Below are 20,682 nucleotides of genomic sequence, written 5' to 3'. Positions count from 1 at the left end.
GCCTCCCTAGTTTTAAGGATCCATTTTGGACAAATTTTCTTAAATAAAAATTATAATGAAGGAGAGAAAGTTTAATTTTATATTCTTAGGAGGAAAGGCATTGAAACTGTTACAAATGCCATTTAACGAGATTTCTAAGGCCTACTCATTACAGGCTGTTTTCAAGACGACAGAATTTCAGCATAAGGAAATAATTAACTTGGAGTTTATTTTTATAGAATTTTGGATCTGTGATAAAGGTCAGTTTTCATGTTTGTATCCACTTAATAAAATGAATTATGCTTATTTTTAAATAAATGCTAAAGTAAAAGGAAATTTTAGATCCATAATAACTCTAAATTCTTTTCAACTAAATGGCCTTATGTTTTCTAGTTTGGAACTTGTTTATAGTTTTCTCTTGAGCACATCAGGAGAGAAAGGTGGGAGAGAATATTGGATGTCAGGTGTAATGGAGTGGAGAAAACTGTTATGCCATTGATATCTTGTGGACTATGATGATGTTATCTGTGTATTTGTATATATTGTTCTCATCTATGCTTTTGTTTTTTTAGATATGTTTTTTAATACACATCAGATTAGATACTTAAACTGTGTGCATTTTTTAGAAGTATTTATATAAATAGAAATATTGAACAACCTTTACTTGAGTGCTGGAAAAATTTTTTTTATTTTTTTAATTTTTAGAGATGCCTCTACTTTGGGGAGAGGACTTATATTGAGACTTTGGTTATCCATTTCGGAATATGCACGCTCAGGAGAGGGTTCTGGAGTTTTTAAAAGAGTGAATAAAACCATTAGTTGTTTCCTCTTTGTTCTTCCAGTAAAACTTCTAATGCATGCTGTGGATAATTACTTACTGGTTTGTGTATCTGTTACTGCCTGGTGTCATGAGCCTTGTAGAGGCTGCTGCATGCCTGGTGTTTGCTAGATTCATTGCAAACTTGCCTTGGTCTCTCTGCCAGCCACTAGTGTACTGGATATTCTGCTCGGAAGCATTAGGTTGAGGTAACCTACATAACCAAGTATACACTACCTTGTGTTGTCAGTAGCTGTCATGCATTCGTCCCACATTTAAAAAATCAAAGCCTATTGCTTTAACAAAGATGTAATCCTTCTAAAAAAACGAAACCCAAACTCCTATTGACTAATAAATGAATATAAGATATGTTACAGAGTCTAAGTTTTCTACTGAAATCTCACCAACATTGTGTTCCAAACTGCTTGCCTAGGAATGGGAACTCTCCAAAGTAAATTTTTTTCAAGGGCCTATCTTCATCTCCCTACTGTAAAACCCTCAAAAAGCAGAGATTCCTTTTGATTTTATACTGTGTTTCATTGTCATTAGATACAAGAAATAAATATGTGTTCCATTTGTGCCTCTTTTTCCATGAAGGGAAGAACAGATTGGGTTTGGTTTAGGCATTACCACAGCTGTTACTAAAGGTTCAGGAGGTGGAAGTCTAGATATGAAAGATGTACCTTCTCTCACTGGAAACAAAGCTGTAGAGTTGGAATAATATGAAAATCTAATAGTAACAAATACCTACTTTAATCTGGTAAGAATTAGAGCTGCACTTGGATGTTCAGATTAAATCAGGAAGAATTTTGAGATTTCTTTCAGATACTGCAGAGATGGTAATATTAATACTCAAGGCTACTAGAGTAGCTTAGAATTAGAGGCAAAAATAAATAAATAAAAGGATATGCCATATGGTGATAGACTCTTGAAGCATCTAGTTTCTATAGTAATAGATGCTCTTTAAATATAAACTTATCCTTCCTGAGAAATGGACCTTCACATGTATTTGGCAGGAAGACTACTCTACTGACTGATTGTCTGGTAGTCCCTTCTGGAGGTAGGTAAAGGGTTAATAGAAATACTTTCTTGCTTGGAAAAACAGAGGAAGTCGCCTAGGAAGCTAATGCCCTACCTGGAAGTAGAGCCTAGCAGCGTGGGACTGAGTCTACATGCTATATTGGTTGGGACTTTCTCTGCTAAGTTCCTGTTGTTGAATTTTTTGTTGTTGTTGTTTGTTTTCCTTTGTTTTCTTTTTTGGTCTCTTAGTTGTTCCTCTTCTTTCTCCCCAAGTTTTCCTTCACTGAAAAACTCTTTACTTCCACAAGTCTCACCATTGTTTTTGTTCAGTTATACACAAGGAATTCATTGTTTTGGTGGGAGTCCTTCTAAAAGCCTCTCTGACTTCACTTTAAGAACTGTGCAGGTGAAACTCAGCTATTGAGGACTTTTCCCCCCCACTGACAATAAAAATGTTTGGTCTCGAGCCTATTAAGTTGGAAGCAGTGGCTCCTGCTGGGCTGGAATCCTTGGAATCAGGATGTCGTTGGGCTGATGGTAGGTGGGCTGTGTCACAGGGCTGATGGCTTGTATACCTACAGGAGGAGTTCTCTGGCCACACCGTTGGTACAGCAGCTCCTTCCAGGCTCATTCATGGAACAGGCATGGTGGCAGTCTTGGAGAAGAGTGCCAGCCCCGGTCAGAGGTAATTTTGTACTGCAGAAAGGTGAACAAGACCAGTAGGAAGCCCCATAAGGACCAGGGGAGGGATGAGGGTGGATGAGACGGGGAGACACGGTGTGGGCTGCTGGGGAAATTAAAACCTCTATTAAGACATATTTACATGATATATATGCTTCAATGTGTGTTTCATCTAGTCCTATCATCATAAGTGACTGATACAGCTAAACTGACTAATGTTACACGTCTGTGAACATTTTTACTTAATCACAGTTGTCACCATTACCTGCCCTCCTTTCCTTTGAGCAAAGAGAACATAATGACAGGCGACTTTTGTGTCTGGCCCCAATTCCATTTTCAGAGGAATTATAAACCATCTCTTTCATAAGCCCATGCTCTGCAGGAAGTGAAAAAGTGGTCTATTGTTTTCTATATGTCAGAAAACGAATGGATTCCTATATCCCATAGCAAAACCGGGCTAGTATAAAACACTAGATCATGATCTTGCTGCCTAAGATGTGACTGTCATAGCTCTTTCATCTAGGCCGGAGCTATGGCCACTCAAATAGTACTCCAAGGAGTGCTGCCTAGAGCCAAAGACCCTTGTTTGCCACTGGAAAGACGGGATTCTCTCTGGGGGGAAAACTTTCTGTGCAGTTTCAGTTAGTTGCCCTGGGAATATTTGAGATTATTGGGGTTCTCTTTCATGTCACACAGAACTTGATAAAATTGGGTAAGATAAGAACATCATCTCTTTGAGCTATTGCCTCACACAAGTAGAAACTCTCCAGTTCTGGAGCTTTTGTATAACTTTTTTTTTTTTTTTTTTTGATAAGTGCATCCTGGTAAAGTGGTGATTATGAATTGGACCTTAAAACAATAGTTGTACTAATTATTTTTGTAAGCTTCCTGAATTAGCCTTAGGCAGCTGGTAGTGAAAATAATAACAGAAGGGAAGTGGGACACATCAAGAGGTGCCAAAGTAGGTTGGAAATTTTGTTATTCCTAGTAACTATAGTTGTAGCCTGTGACATAGTTAAAGTAATTAAAAGTGTCGGGTAGGGGTGGTTAATAAAATATAGCACATATTAGTGGTCATAATAAAACCACATACAAAGTGTGAGAAGTAGGAAATGTTGAAACAAGTACTCATGGAAAAGGACACTTCGATATTTGGGGAGATTACTATGAGTAATTTAAGCTACCACTTTAATTGTTTCAAAGATATTCTAACAGCTTGTTTGGAGGTTGTTAGGAAGTTTACAAAACAGGACTTTAGTTAAAGTTTTTATTATGGAACTTTTTTTGAGTGTAAGTCAGACATTGTAACTTTGGTTCGTAAGTATCCATTTTGTGATTGTAGAAAACAGTTTCATAATTAAATTTTTGTAGTTTGAAAGATTTTGAATCTTTGTATTTGATTAGTTTCACACTAATATTCTAATATTTTCTGATCATATAAAGGGAATTCAGTTTTATTCCACCATTATATAAAACTTCTCTAGGTAGTATTATGTGCATTTCTTATCAACTCTTATAGTTGAGTTTTAGGACTTGTGACCTTTAAAATAAAGGTTATCATAAAGTAACTTATTCCCTTTCATACACTTAATATTTAAAATAAATATATATATATTAAGTTATTCTCTTTTTTAAAATATTTTATTTATTTATTTGAGAGAGAATGAAAGAGAGAGCATGAGAGGGAAGAGGTTCAGAGGGAGAAGAGTCCTTGCTGAGCAGTGAGCCAGACGCAGGACTCAGTCCTGGGACTCTAGGATCATGACCTGAGCCGAAGGCAGTCGCTCAACCAACTGAGCCACCCAGGCATCCATAACTTAAGTTATTCTGTTCTGCTTTCCATTAATTTTTTCATGTTTCCTTAGTTTAACACTCAGACCTTAAATATAAGAAATCAATGTGATTAATTTGGGAATAGAGCAGCTGGTTAATTAAAGATCATAAAAAATCTTCACTGATCTCCCATATTTGGCTCTAAATATTTTTTGTAACCCTTATTATTTTAACTATCTTACAAATTTTAGCATATTTTACAACTGTTGAAATGTGATGTAGGTTTAAGGGTGAACTTTTGTATTGATTAAAAGCCAGGAACCCATGAATTGCTACTGAGTTAATTTTTTTTTTTGTTTTTAGAAACAAAAACCCATATATTTAATATGGGTTTATGGAAGGTGAAAATAATTCAACATGATTTGTAAACTCTGACACAGTGTTGCTAATTAGGCAAGAAATAAATGTTACATTCCATCTGAAAGGAAAGATGAGAATCCCATCTCCCCAGTGACATCCAATGCCTTCTTCCAACTTACTGATAGCTGTGACCTATTCGGAGCTGTTACATTGAGTCCAGACTGGTAGGATTTCCAGTTCCGGATTCTTCCACCTTCTTATTCTCCCAATAGCAATGCTTTTATCAAGAAAAAAAGGTATATAAAACTAAAGGGAATCCATTAAACCATTTACAATGTGAGATTGGTATCTTATTCAAAGAATTTGCAGAAATTAGAGAAAAGAGCATAGTTGGAGATTATAAAACATTAAACTTCCACTAATTAGTAAAATTGATAGCTATGGATGGTAAAACACTTCCACTAATACAATTGGCATAAACTTGAAAATAATTTTTGTTCTTTTTTTTTTTTTTTTTTTTTTTTTTTTTTTTTTTTTTTTTTTTAAAGAACACACCACAGCCCCTGTGATTTTTTTTTTTTTTTTTTTTTTTAAATTTTTTATTTAACAGAGAGAGTGAGCAGAGGCAGATAGAGTGGCAGGCAGAGGCAGAGGGAGAAGTAGGCTCTCTGCTGAGCAAGGAGCCCGATGTGGGACTCGATCCCAGGAGGCTGGGATCACGACCTGAGCCGAAGGCAGCTGCTTAACCAGCTGAGCCACCCAGGCGTCCCATAATTTTTGTTCTTAAGACATCAGTAAAACAGGCTTCCTGCTTTCTTAACTTTGCTAATGATTCTTTTTTCCTTTTTTTTTTTTGGCATGAGCTTCTGAATTAGGTTATCCAGTCTATGCTTGTTAAAGTACCAGTCATTCGTGAATTGACTTTTATTGTAAGTGTAGAACTGTGTAAGAAAGTGACTGACGTTGTTAGTGCATGAAGACAAGCTGTCAGAGTGTTTTGGTTGTATGTTACACAGCTTGACTTGTTCCTATCTAAAAGTTAGTGTACTGTGTTTAGTCCTTCTTTATTTAAAAGTGAATCACTAATTTCACTTATCTTAAAATATTTTTAATAGTTGGGACTAATAATCATGCTTTTTATGGGGATTTTGAAGCTTTGTGTCAAGACCATATTTTTGACAATATCAGAAGCTTTTAATAAGGTGCTTGCTGCTGAGCTAATGATATGCTTTTGGTAGTATTTCTTATACCTATCTTCAATAGACATTCAGGCTAGTGTGAATGTAATAATCAAGCCTCAATCAAACCATACTTAGTATGACAAATATTGCATTATACTGTAATTTAGGTATTCATGCTTCTGATAAAGGGCTTAATTCGACTCCTTGAGGAATCGGGAAAACACTATTGATTTTTTACTGGAATGCAAAGTAGCAGCCATTTGTAGTGCAAGATATAAATCACTTCCTAATTAAAATAAAATCAGGAGAAATTAAGAATCTTATGGCCTTATATGTAATGGTACACAATCTTAAGTGTAAAATTATATTTTGTATCAGTTGTGTTCCTGTGCATGGGTTTCTGGGCACAAAAAATTTTGCAGCTAATCTTAATAGAAGCAGATAATATTGACTTGAAATTTCTCTTAATTTCTTTCTGTAGGAACATTGCAGTGGACTAAACTACTTACTCCAGATATAATTTATTTATTTTTGTTTTCCCTTTTAAGAAAATGTCAAAGAAATATTTGGACAAACTATTATTCATCATCATATCCCTTTTAACTGGGACTGTGAATTTATCCGACTGCATTTTGGGCATAATCGGAAGAAGCATCTTAACTACACAGAATTCACACAGTTTCTCCAGGTGAGCTTAGTTTTCATAACTGGTATAATACACGTCATTTCTCTTCCACTTCCTTCCTTTTTAGTTTTGTTACCAAAAATAGCAATTCCTTGTGGCATTACACGCCCATTTTTCATTTCCCACTCCCGAGGCAACTTTTTAAAACTCCTATAATTGTTTCTTTTGGTGATTACTTCCATAGCTTTAAATAATAAACCCACGTTGGCACTTCTACTTTTTTAAAATCTCTTTTTTTAATTGAAGTATAGTTCACACACAATGTTAAATTAGTTTCAGGTGAACAACATGGTGATTGCCTATTCTGTGCTCACCACAAGTCTACCTACTGTCTGTCCCCATACAATGCTGCTGTAGTACTGTGCATTATATTCCCTATGCAGTGCCTTTCATCCCCAACTTATTCATGCCATAAATGGAAACCCGTACACCCCTCTTTCCTTCACCCATTTTGCCCATCCCCCACATGCTTCCCCTCTGACAACCACTAGTTCTCTGTATTTATGGGTCTGTTTCTGCTTTGTTTATTTGTTTTATTTTTTAGATTCCACATATAAGTAAAATCATATGGTATTTGTCTTTGTCTGACTTACTTCAGTTAGCATAATACCCTCTAGGTCTGTCACTACTGCTGTAAATGGCAGGATCTCATTTTTTTTAATGGCTAAGTAATATTCCATTGTATGTATACCACATCTTCCTTATTTATGTATCAAGGGATACTTGGGTTGCTTCCAGGTATCTTGGCTATTGTAAATAAAGTTGCAATAAACATAGGGGTTCACATATCTTTTCAAATTAGTGTTTTCATTTTCTTTGGGTAAATACCAAGTAGTGGAATTATTGGATTGTATGGTGCTTCTGTCTTTAATTAACAGGAGCCTCCATGCTGTTTTTGTACAGTGGCTGCACCAATTTGCATTCCCACCAACAGAGCCTGAGGGTTCCCTTTCTCTACATCCTCAACAATACTTGTGATTTCTTATGTTTCTAATACTAGCCATTCTAGTAGATGTGAGGTAATATCTCATTGTGTCTGTGTGTGTGTGTTTTAAAGAGTTATTTATTTATTTTAGAGAGAGAGCATGGTGGGATAAAGGGGCAGAGGGAGAAAGTGAGAGTGTCTTAAGCAGACTCTGAGCTGAGCAGAGCCCAACACAGGGCTCAATCCTGAGATCACAATCTGAACTGAAACCAAGAGTTGGTTGCTTAATGGACTGTGTTGGCCATCTAGATGTTGTCTTGGAAAAATGTGTGTTCATCTCCTCTGCCTGTTTTTCTGCAAATATTTTCTCCCATTAACTACATTATCTTTTTCTTTTGCTGATGGTTTCCTTTGCTGTGCAAAAGCTTTTTATTTTGGTGTAGTCCCAACAGTTTACTTTTGATTTTGTTTCCCTTGCCTCAGGAGACATATTTAGAGAAATGTTGCTAAGGCCAGTGTCAGTGAGATTCCTGCCTATGTTTTCTCCTAGGGGTTTCACGGTCTCAGCTCTTATATTTAGGTCTTTAATCCATTTTAAGTTTATTTTTGTGTGTGGTGTAAGAAAGTGGTCCAGTGTCATTCTTTTGCATAGTTTTGTCCAGTTTCCTAGCACCATTTATAGAAGAGACTGTCTTTTCCTCATTATATATTCTTTCCTGTTTTGTTGTACATTAATTGACCATATAATTGTGGGTTCATTTCTACGCTCTCTGTTCTGTTTCATTGATCTATGTGTATTTTTGTGCCAGTACCACACTGTTTTGATTACTAGAGCTTTGTAGTATATCTTGAAATCTGGGACTGTCATACCTCCAGCTTTATTATTCTTTCTCAAGATTGCATGGCTATATGGGGTCTTCTGTGGTTTTGTACTCTACTTTAAAAATGTTCACTTTTAGGTATTTTTCATTGAATTTGAACTGTGGAAGATTAGGAGCTGATTCTTTCACCCCTCTCTCTCTATCCCACAGACTTGGATACTTTTTGTCTCCATCATCCGTATCATTATGTTATGATTCTGCTTAGATCAGTAATCATATTTTAATTACGATAATTTTATAAATACTATGCGTGACTAATATGATTACTTTTCTTAGGATTTCTAGTTCTTATTTGTTTAGTTTTCTATGTATTAATGCTAATTCATTCTTAAATTTTGCCTCAGTCATTAACATCTCATTTTAATATATTTACAACATTAGGTGTTCATTCTATCAATTTTGTCTTCTTGGAGCTCTCTAGGAGCTTTTTCTTTTTTAAAAAATCCAGGTAAAATTCACTTAACGTAAAATTAACCATGTAAAAGTGCATGATTTAGTAGCATTTAGTACAATCCACAGTGTTGTGCAACTACCACCTTTGTCTTATTCCCAAACCTTTCATTACCAGAAAAACCCCTCTGTACTCATTAAGCAGTCACTCCTCATTCCTGTTTCTCCTCAGCTCCTGGCAGCCACCAAACTACCTTCGCCTCTGTGGATTTACTTCCTCTGCATAGTGCATATGCAGTAGCCCCCCCACATTATTTACAGTTTTGCTTTTTGTGGTTTCAGTGTACCTGCGGTCAGCCGCGGCCCAGAAGCAGATAATCCCCCTTCTGATGTATCATCAGAAGTTCAGTAGTAGCCTAATGCTATGTCACAATGCTCACACCATGCACCTAACTTCAAGTATCTTATCACTTAGGCATTTTATCACCTCAAGTTATCACAAGAAGAAGGGTGAGTACAGTACCGTAAGATATTTGAAGAGGACAAGAGAGAAAGAGACCACATTCACATAACTTTTATTGCAATGTAATAAATTATTTTTTTATCATTTTTTATCATTATTTTAGTGATTACTGTTAATCTCTTATTATGTCCAATTTAGGAATTAAACTTCATTGTATGTATGTATGTATGGGGGAAAAACAGTATATATAGGGTTTAGTTCTATGTGCAGTGTCAGGCATCCATTTAGGGGTCTTAGATAAAGACCCATGGATAAAGGAAGACCACTGCTGGTGGAATTATACAATATGACTTTTTATGTCTGGCCTTTTCTCACTTTGCATAATGTTTTCGAGGATTATCCATGTTGTAGCATGTGTTACTACCTTACTCCTTTTTACAGTTGAATAATATCCCATTGCATACATATACAATATTTTGTCTATCCATTCATCAGTTGATGGACACTTGGGTTGTTCTCACCTCACCTCTTGGCACTTGTGAACATTGGAGTACATGTATTTGTTTGAATACCTGTTTCCAAATCTTTTGAGTATATCCCTAGATATGAAATTGCTGTCACATAATTTTATCTTTAACTTTTTGAAGAATTGCCAGACTGTTTTCCACAGCCCCTGCACGATTTTCTTGGAACTTTCTCACCTGCTTCATGGTTGCAGGCTAGCGTTTGTACTTTTTGCATAGCTGTGAGTCTGTCCGTCTGTCATCTACCTTTACCATGGGAAATCCATTTGTTTTTCTTTTATGTTGACTCTCCTGTTTTTTGTATTCCATCTCTTCCTTTATTCTTTTTGGTGGAATGCTTCCTGCAAGGGCTTCTTGAGGAAAGTAAAATAATTTTTTTGTGAGACTTTCCAAATCTGAAAAACTCTGCACTGTTTACACTTAGTATGATTGGGTATAGAATTCTTTTTTTTTTTTTTTTTAAGATTTTATTTAGTTATTAGAGAAGGATTGAAAGAGGGGCAGGAAAGAGAAGCACTCCCCACTGAACAGGGAGCCAATGTGGGGCTCGATCCCAGCACCCTGGGATCATGACCTGAGCCTTAATTAGATGCTTAACTGACTGAGCCACCCAGGTGCCTGATTGGGTATAGAATTCTACTAGGAATTATTTTCCTCCTAATTTTGAAAACATTTCTCTTTTATTTTCTTGCTTCCTGTTTTGCCACTGAAAAATCCAGTGCCAGTCTCATTCTTGATTCTGTTTTGAAACATTTATTCATTCTGGAAGGTTTTTTTTTCCCTTTTCTTCAGTATGTTGAAATTTCATGATGATATTCCTTGGTGCGGGGCATTCAGTGGGCTCTTTGAATTAGAAAACTTTTGTCCCTCAATTCTTGAAAATATTCTTTTGTTTTGTTTTGTTTTTAAAGATTTTATTTATTTAACAGAGAAAGAGAGATCACAAGTATGCAGAGTGGCAGGCAGAGAGAGAGGGGAACCAGGCTCCCTGCTAAGCAGAGAGCCCAATGCAGGGCTCGATCCCAGGACCCAGAGATCATGACCTGAGCCCAAGGCAGAGGCTTAACCCACTGAGCCACCCAGGCGCCCCTTGAAAATATTCTCATTACTTTTCTTATTTATTTTCTTTCTTTCATTTAATATGGTAAGCATATTGAATGTATGATTTAGTTTTTTCTTCTCTTCTACTTTTGAACATTTTATTAAGTTCTAATTTTGTTACATTTCAAATTTTCAGTTAAAAAGAACTGAATATTCCTTTTTAAAAAATAGCATATTCTCTTTTCATGGATGTGCTTTACTTCTCCCTTCTCCAAAGATATTGAAGGTGTTTTCTTCCTTCCCCTGTGAAATGTCTGTTTTCTCCAAGTTTCTTTTTCTTTGTTTGTATTTCTTTGTTTGGCTTTACTCATGTCTGATTGTCATTGGACTTCTGCTCATATTTAAGATTAAGGCTTATTGAGTTCATGGTACTACTTTATTAACTCTTGACCTTATTGTAAAGTTCGCTGGCTGGGCTGTTCTTTTGGGGTCCCTCTAATGTCTGTATGTTCAGGTCTTTTCTTTTGCATCCCACCTGGAATATTCAGTCTGGCTTTTGACATTCTGGTTGCTGAATAAGAGAGGAGGGCTGGAGGTCTCAACATTCAGTATGAAGATGGACTTTCATTGACTTACCTCTTTTCAACTGCACCTGGTCTCCCCTAGTCTGAAGAGCCTCTGATACATTCTCAAGGCAGTGAACCTCTAGTCTTCTCCCAGGCTTGGGAAAGGGCAGAATCCTGGCTACAGTGAAGCAATGCAGGTGACTGACTGCATTTTAAACAGACTTCCCTCTAAACCTCCTATCTGTAGTTCCACTTTCACTGTCACTTCTGCAGGTACTAGTGTAGCCAATTCCTGAGTGTTTTGGGGGGTCTTGGATTTGAGGGGTCTTAGTCATTGAATTGCTTTTTGGCTTTTTCCATGTCCAGTTTTCTTGAGTCTGCTTATCTGTCACTTGCCTTTCTGCTCTCTAATCTTAAAAATGTAGTTGCTATCTTCTTTTCTGTTCTCTTTGTCCTTGAGTGTCTGTTTTTAGTTCCTTTTCTGTGATTTTAGCAAAGAGTGGAGTTTTAGAAGACACCAGAGTTACATTACTAGTCATTCTCATTCACTGCCACAGTTTCTGAAGCTCAGCTGTTTTCATCTCATAGTTAGATGAAATACATTTTAACATGAGCATAACTTCATTTTTTTACCCTTTCCTTCAGTTCCCCTATCCACACTTGAAATCTGAAAGTGGACTTGTTTTATTTTTTATTTATTAGAGTATCTTTATCTTTTAAGATTGAAGTGTCTTTTTAGAGTATCTTTAGGTATTTTATCTTTTATAAGCCTAGGATATTGTTTTTCTTTATGCACATGATCACAGTTTGAACACTATATCCTGTAGGTGTGGTTGTTTGTAGAACCCAGTGCTTGTTCTAACACTTGCACATTTAGTGCCTATCCGACTGACACTGTAAAATGCACAAACTGGAAAAGTTGAAAATATTATTTATTTGAGACATGATTATTTAAAAAAGGAAATGATCCCCGAAAATAAAACTACACTATACGAATTTGAATTTAAATAAAATATTGAAAGAAAAAAATAAAATTAAGAAGGAAATGTTCTTCCAACTCGTGTTTTTTTTTTTTTTTTTTAAAGATTTTATTTGTTTATTTGACAGAGAGAGATCACAAGTAGACAGAGAGGCAGGCAGAGAGAGAGAGAGAGAGAGAGAGAGAGAAGCAGGCTCCCCGCTGAGCAGAGAGCCCGATGCGGGACTCGATCCCAGGACCCTGAGATCATGACCTGAGCTGAAGGCAGCGGCTTAACCCACTGAGCCACCCAGGCTCCCTCAACTCGTGTTTTTTAAGGTTTCTCTAAAGATGGTTTGTTCTTGTCTTTGGTTCCCTCACATTTATTAAGGAATATCTAATTCTACCCTGATACATTACTTATACTACATAAACTGGAGAGCTTTAGATAGGAACCTTCTTTTTTTCCCCTTTGTTTTGCTTCTCATTTTAAGTCCTTAATGTTAATTTTTTAACCTTTTTATTTTGAAAGACTTTAAGTATATTTAAAAATAGAACATTGTAATGAATTTCCATGTACCCATCAACCAGCTTTAGCAGTTATTAACTGTTGGCCAGTCTTATTTTGTCTATAGTCTCCACTGTGCTTCCTCCTGGACCATTTGGAAGCCAATCTGATACCCTCTACAGTTTCATCTGTGGTACTTTCCCTATGTATTTTTAAAAGATACTTAGGAGTCCTCCATTTGTTAACCTAATAGAAAACAGAAAATCTATCCTTCCAGCATTACTCTTGCAATGAGGATTCTGCTTTGTCTTTAATATAAAGGTCCACATTTTCTCCAGTACCGAGTGTCATTAATAAGGCTTCATCGTGTCCATGGTTGCCACTGGATATTTCTGAGAGACTAAGACATATAGATGGAGAAGACAAAGACTTGACAAAAACATAAAGAAGGAGGAAAAAAGGAGAAGTGAGGAAGGCAAAACATATCAGACATGGAGTGGACCTGTGTCTATTTCTGATGCCGCTTAGGAATATTCTTTCTGTGGGGGATACTTCCAACAATATTTTAAGGTTGAAATAAAGACCTAAAATTCCTGTTTCATTTGAGTGATATGGTTGGAGGTGATAGGAAGGAATGGAGTGAGTAGGGGGAATGAAGAAAGTAGAAGAGGACAGAATTCACAAATATGTGGAGATTGTACAACACATTCCTGAATAATTGATAATCATAGAATAAATCAAAAGGAAAATCAAAAAGTGTCATGAGACAAATGAAAATGAAAACACAACATACCAAAATGTATGAGAAGCAGCAAAAGCAATTCTAAGAGGGAAGTTTATAGTAATAAGCACCGACATTGAGAAAAAAATAAAGAATCTCCCTTTACATCTCAAGGAGCTAGAAGAAGAATAAACTGAGGCCAAAGTCGGCAGAAGGAAGAAAATAACCAAAGTCAAGGCAGGAAAAAAAGGAAATATAATAACTAGAGACACAATAGAAAAGATCAATAAAATTGAGAACTGTATTTTTTTAAGATAAACAAAATCGACAGATGTTTAGTTTGAGGAAAAAAAGACTTAGAAACGAAAGAGACATAAATGATAAGAGAAATACCAAGGATCATAAGAAACTACTTTGAATATTTCTATGCCAACAAATGAGATAACCTAGAAGACATGGATAAATTCCTAAAAACATATCCTACCAATTCTGAATCATGAAGAAATAAAAAATCTAAACAGACCAATTACTAGCAAGAAGGTTGAGTCAGTAATTAAAAAAACCTCCCAAAAGGGGCGCCTGGGTGGCTCAGTGGGTTAAAGCCTCTGCCTTCAGCTCAGGTCATGATCCCAGGCTCCTGGCATGGAGCCCCGCATCTGCATCAGGCTCTCTGCTCAGCAGGGAGCCTGCTTCCTCCTCTCTCTGCCTACGTGTGATCTCTGTCTGTCAAATAAATAAATAAATAAATAAATAAATATTTAAAAAAAAATTTAAAAACCCTCCCAAAAAGACAACTATAAGACCAGATGGTTTTCCTGGTGAATACTATCAACATCTAAAGAAGAGGTAATACCAGTCTTTCTCAGACTCTTCCAAAAAGTAGATGAGGAGGGTAAACTTCCAAATTCACTTTACAAGACCAGTGTTAACCCTGATACCAAAGCCAGACAAGGACTCTGCAAGAAAAGAAAACTACAGGTCAGTATTTCTGATGAAGATAGATACAGATGGCCTCAACAAAATATTAGTAAACAGAATTTTAAAGATTTTTAAAAATTATTTATTTACTTGACAGAGAGATAGAGCACAAGTAGGCAGAGTAGCAGGCAGAGGGAGAAGGAGAAGCAGGCTCTCTGCTGAGCAGGGAGCCTGGTGCAAGACTGATCCCAGGACCCTGGGATCATGACCTGAGCCGAAGGCAGACACTTAACTAGGCCACCCAGGTGCCCAGTAAACTGAATTTAATAGTACATAAAAAGAAGCATACACCATGATAAAGTGGGACTTATTGCTAGAATGCTAGGAGAATTCATCATATGTAAATCATTACATGTGGTATACCATATTAACAAGATAAAGAATAAAATCATATGATCATCTCAATAGATACAGATACACATTTGACAAAATTCAATATCCTTTCATGATAAAAATGCTTAGCAAATTAGCTGTAGATGGAATATTCCTCAACATAATAAAGCACATACATGACAAGCCCATAACTCAAATTATGCTCAGCAGTGAGAAGCTGAGAGCTTTTAAGATCAGGAAAAAGACAAGGATGGCCACTCTTACAACTTTTATTTTAAAAAGTACTGGAAGCTGGGCGCCTGGGTGGCTCAGTGGGTTAAAAAGTACTGGAAGCTTTAGCCAGAACAATTAGTCTAGAAAAAAAAATAAAAGACATCCAAATTAGAAGGGAAGAAATGAAATTGTCCCTTTTTGCAGATGCCATGATATATATAGAAAACCCTAAAAAAGTATACACACACACATACACACACACACACAAAGTTAGCACTGATAATTGGCTTCAGGAAAGTTTCAGGGTACAAAATCAAGATACAAAACCAGTTGCATTTCTGTACATTAACAGTGAACTATGAAAAAGAGAAATTAAGAAAAACAATCCCATTTGTAGAACATCAAAAAGAATCAAATACTTAGGAATAAATTTAACCAAGAAAGTGAAAAATCTGGTCACTGAAAACTGTAAGCCACTGATGAAAGAAGTTGAAGAAGACACAAATAAATGGAAAAATAATTGTGTTCATTTATTCAAAGAATTAATATTGTTAAAATGTATATACTACCCAAAGTGATCTGTGGATTCAACGCAGTCACTATCAAATTCCAATAGTACTTTTTAACAGAACTAGAGAAACAGTCATAAAATTTGTATGGAACCACAAAAGACCCCAAAGAGCCAAAGCAATTTTGAGAAGAACAAAGCTGGAGACCGCACACTTTCTGAATTTAAACTATAGTATGAGGCTATTGTACTCAAAACAGTATGGTTTTGTCAAAAGACAGGCACATAGATAAATGGAACAAAATAGCCCTGAAACGAACCCATGCATATATGGTCAATTAATTTCTGACAAAAGAGTTAAGAATACACAATGGAGGAAGGGTAGTGTTTTTAATAAACAGTGTTGGAAAAACTGGATATCCGCATGCAAAAGAATGAAACTGAACTATCTTATACCATACACCAAAAGCAACTCAAAATGAATTAAAAACTTGAGCATAAGACCTGAAACTTTAAACTCTTAGAAGAAAACACAGTAGGTAATTTCCTTGACTTCAGTCTTGGCAATGATTTTTAAAATTTGACACCGAAAGCAAAGGCAGCAAAAGCAAAAACAAACAAGTAGGATAACATCAACATGAAAAGCTGCACAGTAAAGAAAGCAATCGACAAAATGAAAAGGCAGCCACTGGAATGGGAGAGAATATTTGCAAACCACATATCTGATAAGGGATTAATATCTAAAATATACAAGGAACTTATACAATTCAGTTACATACATATATATATATAAATAAAAATGGGCAAGGGACCTGAATAGTCATTTTCCCAAGGAAGACCTACAAATGGCCAAGAGGTATAGAAGTTTTCAACCTTGCGATCAGAGATACGCAAATTAAAACCACGATGAGGGACGCCTGGGTGGCTCAGTTGGTTAAGCAGCTGCCTTCGGCTCAGGTCATGATCCCAGCGTCCTGGGATCAAGACCCACATCGGGCTCCTTGTTCTGTGAGGAGCCTGCTTCTCCCTCTGCCTCTGCCTGCCACTCTGTCTGCCTGTGCTCTCTCTCTCTCTCTGACAAATAAATAAATAAAATCTTAAAAAAAAAAATTAAAACCACGATGAGATGTTACTTCATATTTGATAGGCTGTCTATTATCAAAAGACCAGAGACAACAAATGCTGGCAAGCATGTGGAGAAAAGGGAACCCTTGAACATTGTTGGTGTCAATGTAAACAGGTACAGCCACTATGGAAAACAGTTTGGAGGCTCATCAGGAAATTAAAAATAGAACCACCTTATGATCCAGCAGTCCCACTTCTGGGTATGTATCCAAAGCAGAAAAAAAGTCACTATTTCAAAGAGGTAGTTGTACTCCCATGTTTATTGTAGCATTATCACAATAGCCAAGGTATGGAAGAAACCTAAGTGTCCATTGGCGGATAAATGGATAAAGAATATGTGTGTGTGCACACACACACACACACACACACACAGACACACACACTAGCATAGTATTCACTGGAAAAAAAAGAAGAAAGTCCTGTCCTTTGCAATAACTTTGATGAACTTGGGGGACATTGCACTATGTGAAACAAGCCAGACAGAGAAAGCCATATTACAAGATATCACTTCTATGTAGAATCTTAAAAAAAAAAGTTGAACACATAGCAACACAAAGTAGAATAGTGGTTGCCAGGGGCTCATTGAGGAGTGGGGTGGTGAGAGAAAGCAGGAGAAACTGGAAAAAGGTTACAAACTTTCAATTATAACATGAGGAAGGTCTGAGGATGTACAGTGTGTCATGGTGACTATGAATAATACTGTGTTGTATAATTGAAATTTTTTAAATAGACTGTTTATTTTAGAGAGGTGGGGGAGGGGCAGACTCCACCCTGTGAGTGGAGCCCAACACTGGCTCAATCTCAGGATCCTGCGGTCACAATCTAAACTGAAATCAAGAGTTGGACACTTAACCGACTGTATCACCTAGGCACCCCTGTATAATTGAAATTTGCCAAAAGAGTAGAATTTGAATGGTCTCATAAAAAAAGATAACTATGTGAGGTAATGGATGTGTTACTTAACATGGTGAGACTCCTTTCACAGTCTCACAGTGCGTATATCAAATCATGTTTCACATTTTAAATATATTATGACTTTGTTAATTTTATCTCAATAGATAGTTTAAGATTTTTTTAAAAAGTAGAAGAGGGGGAAAAGAAAACTTTGTCAAATCATGCTGGTTGTTAATTTTGTACTTATCAGTTGAGTTTTAGTTCTCCATTCCTGTTGCTCTTTTCAAGGAAATCCAAACATTTAGATGTTTGATGATAGGTGTTACAATATTTAGATGTTTTCCTCAGTGTTATCATCTAATTTTTTTTTAAAGATTTTATTTATTTATTTGACAGACAGAGATCACAAGTAGGCAGAGAGGCAGGCAGAGAGAGAGAGAGAGAAGATGAAGCAGGCTCCCTGCAGAGCAGACAGCCCGATGCGGGGCTCGATCCCAGGACCCCGGGATCATGACCTGGGCCGAAGGCAGAGGCCTTAACACACTGAGCCACCGAGGCGCCCCCTCATCTAATTTTTTTAAGTTATGACTATTGAAAGATTTAGTAGTTTTCATATACTTGTCTCTAGCCTGCCAACCTGTTAAGAAAAAATATTTTAGAAACTTGTTTTGTTGCTGGGATGCCTGGGTGGCTCAGTTGGTTAAGCATCTGCCTTCAGCTCAGGTCATGATCCCAGGGTCCTGGGATCAAGTCCCGCGTCAGACTCCTTGCTAGGCAGGGAGTCTGCTTCTCCCTCTGCCTGCCGCTCCCCCTGCTTGTACGCTCTCTCCCTCACACAAATAATTAAATAAAATATTTTAAAAAACAATGAAAAAACTTGTTCTGTTGGAGAGAGAGATAATGATCAAATGTATTGCTTCTTTTAGAGGAGGAGGCAAGCACTCTCTTATATGTGAATTTGGTAATTATGGTCAAACCACACATTCCTCAGTTTTCATTTGAGCACCCACATATAGAAAAGATGTCCTTACGGGTGCCTGGGTGGATCAGTCGGTGGAGTGTCTGCCTTAGACTCAGGTCATGATCCCAGGGTCCTGAGATCGAGCCCCCACATCAGGTTCTCTGCTTACTGGGGAATCTGCTTTTGCTTCTCACTCTCTCTCTCCCTCTGTGTGCGCTTGCTCTCTTTCTCTCAGATAAATAAAATCTTAAAAAGAAAGATGTCCCTTTAAAGAAAATTAGAGAAGAAAGTTTTATATAACACTAAATATTACAGCCTGTCATCTAGAGCATATTGAACATAGCCTACTTCTTGCTTGATTTAATATTCATTTAATTGTAGTTGTCCAAATGTATATTAATTATTCCAAAGGTAACCTTGTCCATAATATTTTATAAATGGTGTTAAAGCTTAATTCCTGTGCATGGAAATGGGAGCTATTTTCATATTTACTAACAGTGCTGTGGAGTCCAGTGTGTATAATATTAAAGCCAAGATATGGATTTTTTTTAAAGATTTTATTTATTTATTTGACAGAGAAAGAGATCACAAGTAGGCAGAGAGGTAGGCAGAGAGAGAGGGGGGAAGCAGGCCCCCCTGCCAAGCAGAGAGCCCGATTCGGGGCTTGATCCCAGGACTCTGAGATCATGACCTGGGCCCAAGGCAGAGGCCTAACCCTCTGAGTCACCCAGGCACCCCAAGACATGAATGTTTAAAATAAATTTAAACATCTTTTAATGTTTAATGGTGTCCTTCCTCTTCAAAACATGCAATTGGGATGTGCTTTGATCAATCTAATGTCCTATTTCCAACTTTTCTCTCTAGGAGCTACAACTGGAACATGCAAGACAAGCCTTTGCGCTGAAAGACAAAAGCAAAAGTGGCATGATTTCCGGTTTGGATTTCAGTGACATCATGGTTACCATTCGGTCTCACATGCTTACTCCCTTCGTGGAGGAGAACTTAGTTTCAGTAAGTAGAAAACAAGTGCTCCATTTTCTGTTTCTTTAAAAATTTTGAACCGTTGGGTCCCGGCTTGCCTCTGTGGACCCATCGGAGTCTCAACTATTCTAACTTTATGTTTGGTTACAGAAGGTAAACAGGTATGTGTGAGGGAGGTGGGGGTGATGGTGAATTTCCCCAGATCATAGCTTTCTCAGAGCCACCATCTTGCTTTCATGTATTTCCAAATTGTTTATTTCCATTTATAGAGTCCAACCAAAGAAAACAAGGAGTTTGTAGACAAGGGTGTGTAATTACTTTTTCCAGTGATAGTACCTCTCCCAGACACTGCTGCCTTCACTTTGGCCTCTTTCCATCCCACCAGGCTCCCAAAGCCTTGCTATAAAGATGGCTCCTTCCTCTGTTGCCTGCAGGGTGCTGTTTGCTAGAGGAATCATCACTGGCCTCTACACTGTTTTAATAACCATGGCCGAGGCAGAAGGTATGGAGGAAATATGTGGGCATCAGCCTCTGTGGCTCCCTCCTCTCTCTGCCCCTTCACCTGTGCATTCAGTCTGCATGGACCAGATGGGTTTTTTTTGTTTTGTTTTGTTTTTCTGTTTTTGTTCTGTCAAACTGCTAATCTCAACAAGTAACCATCTGGACCATAGCAAACTGATGTCATTCACTTCCTCACAAAGAGTGGTGAAACCTTCCTCACTTACCAGTTTTCTTGTTCATGCATTGTACTTACGTATAAGTTTTTGATTGCTGCTTGTTTTAAATGGAGGGAAGCCAGTGAATACTTTTGTTGTTTCAGCTGAAGATCATTATCCCTGATTTAGACCAGGGTAGAAAGATCAACTTCTGTTCTTTTTCTTCAGTGAATTTGAACATGGAGCATGTCACCTTGTCCTACACATTTCACCTCCTTGACACCCATCTCCCACTCCCTGAACCCTCACCTCATACCCCAGCCAAAAAATGAGAGAAGGAAGGAAAGAAAGGGAGAGAGGGAGGAAAGTGGTGGTTGTGGTGGGGGGGCTATCCTAGGGAAGGAATCACTCAGTGCCTTGGAGTGAGGGGACCCATTTAATCTTTTCCAATTGGGTCACATAGACCTATTATAGCTTCAGCTTACCAAATGGCATTTCAATTCCTGAAGGAATGTAATAAATAATTTGAGTTCTGCTTCTGGGTCACCGGCATCCAAATT

At 37.2% G+C, this 20,682-nt stretch overlaps 1 protein-coding gene across 1 annotated transcript in view; it reads left to right on the top strand.

Moving 5' to 3' along the window:
* Window positions 1–20,682, top strand: part of SLC25A12 (solute carrier family 25 member 12) — a 106,851-nt gene that overhangs the window by 34,635 nt on the left and 51,534 nt on the right. The window contains exons 5-6 of the mRNA XM_047722159.1: window positions 6,360–6,499; window positions 19,350–19,496. Coding sequence (XP_047578115.1) covers window positions 6,360–6,499; window positions 19,350–19,496 — 287 coding nt within the window. The remainder of the gene's footprint in view (window positions 1–6,359; window positions 6,500–19,349; window positions 19,497–20,682) is intronic.

The sequence above is a fragment of the Lutra lutra genome, chromosome 3, assembly GCF_902655055.1.
Source record: "Lutra lutra chromosome 3, mLutLut1.2, whole genome shotgun sequence".
Taxonomy (NCBI): domain Eukaryota; kingdom Metazoa; phylum Chordata; class Mammalia; order Carnivora; family Mustelidae; genus Lutra; species Lutra lutra.
This window is presented reverse-complemented; position numbering and strand designations above follow the sequence as displayed.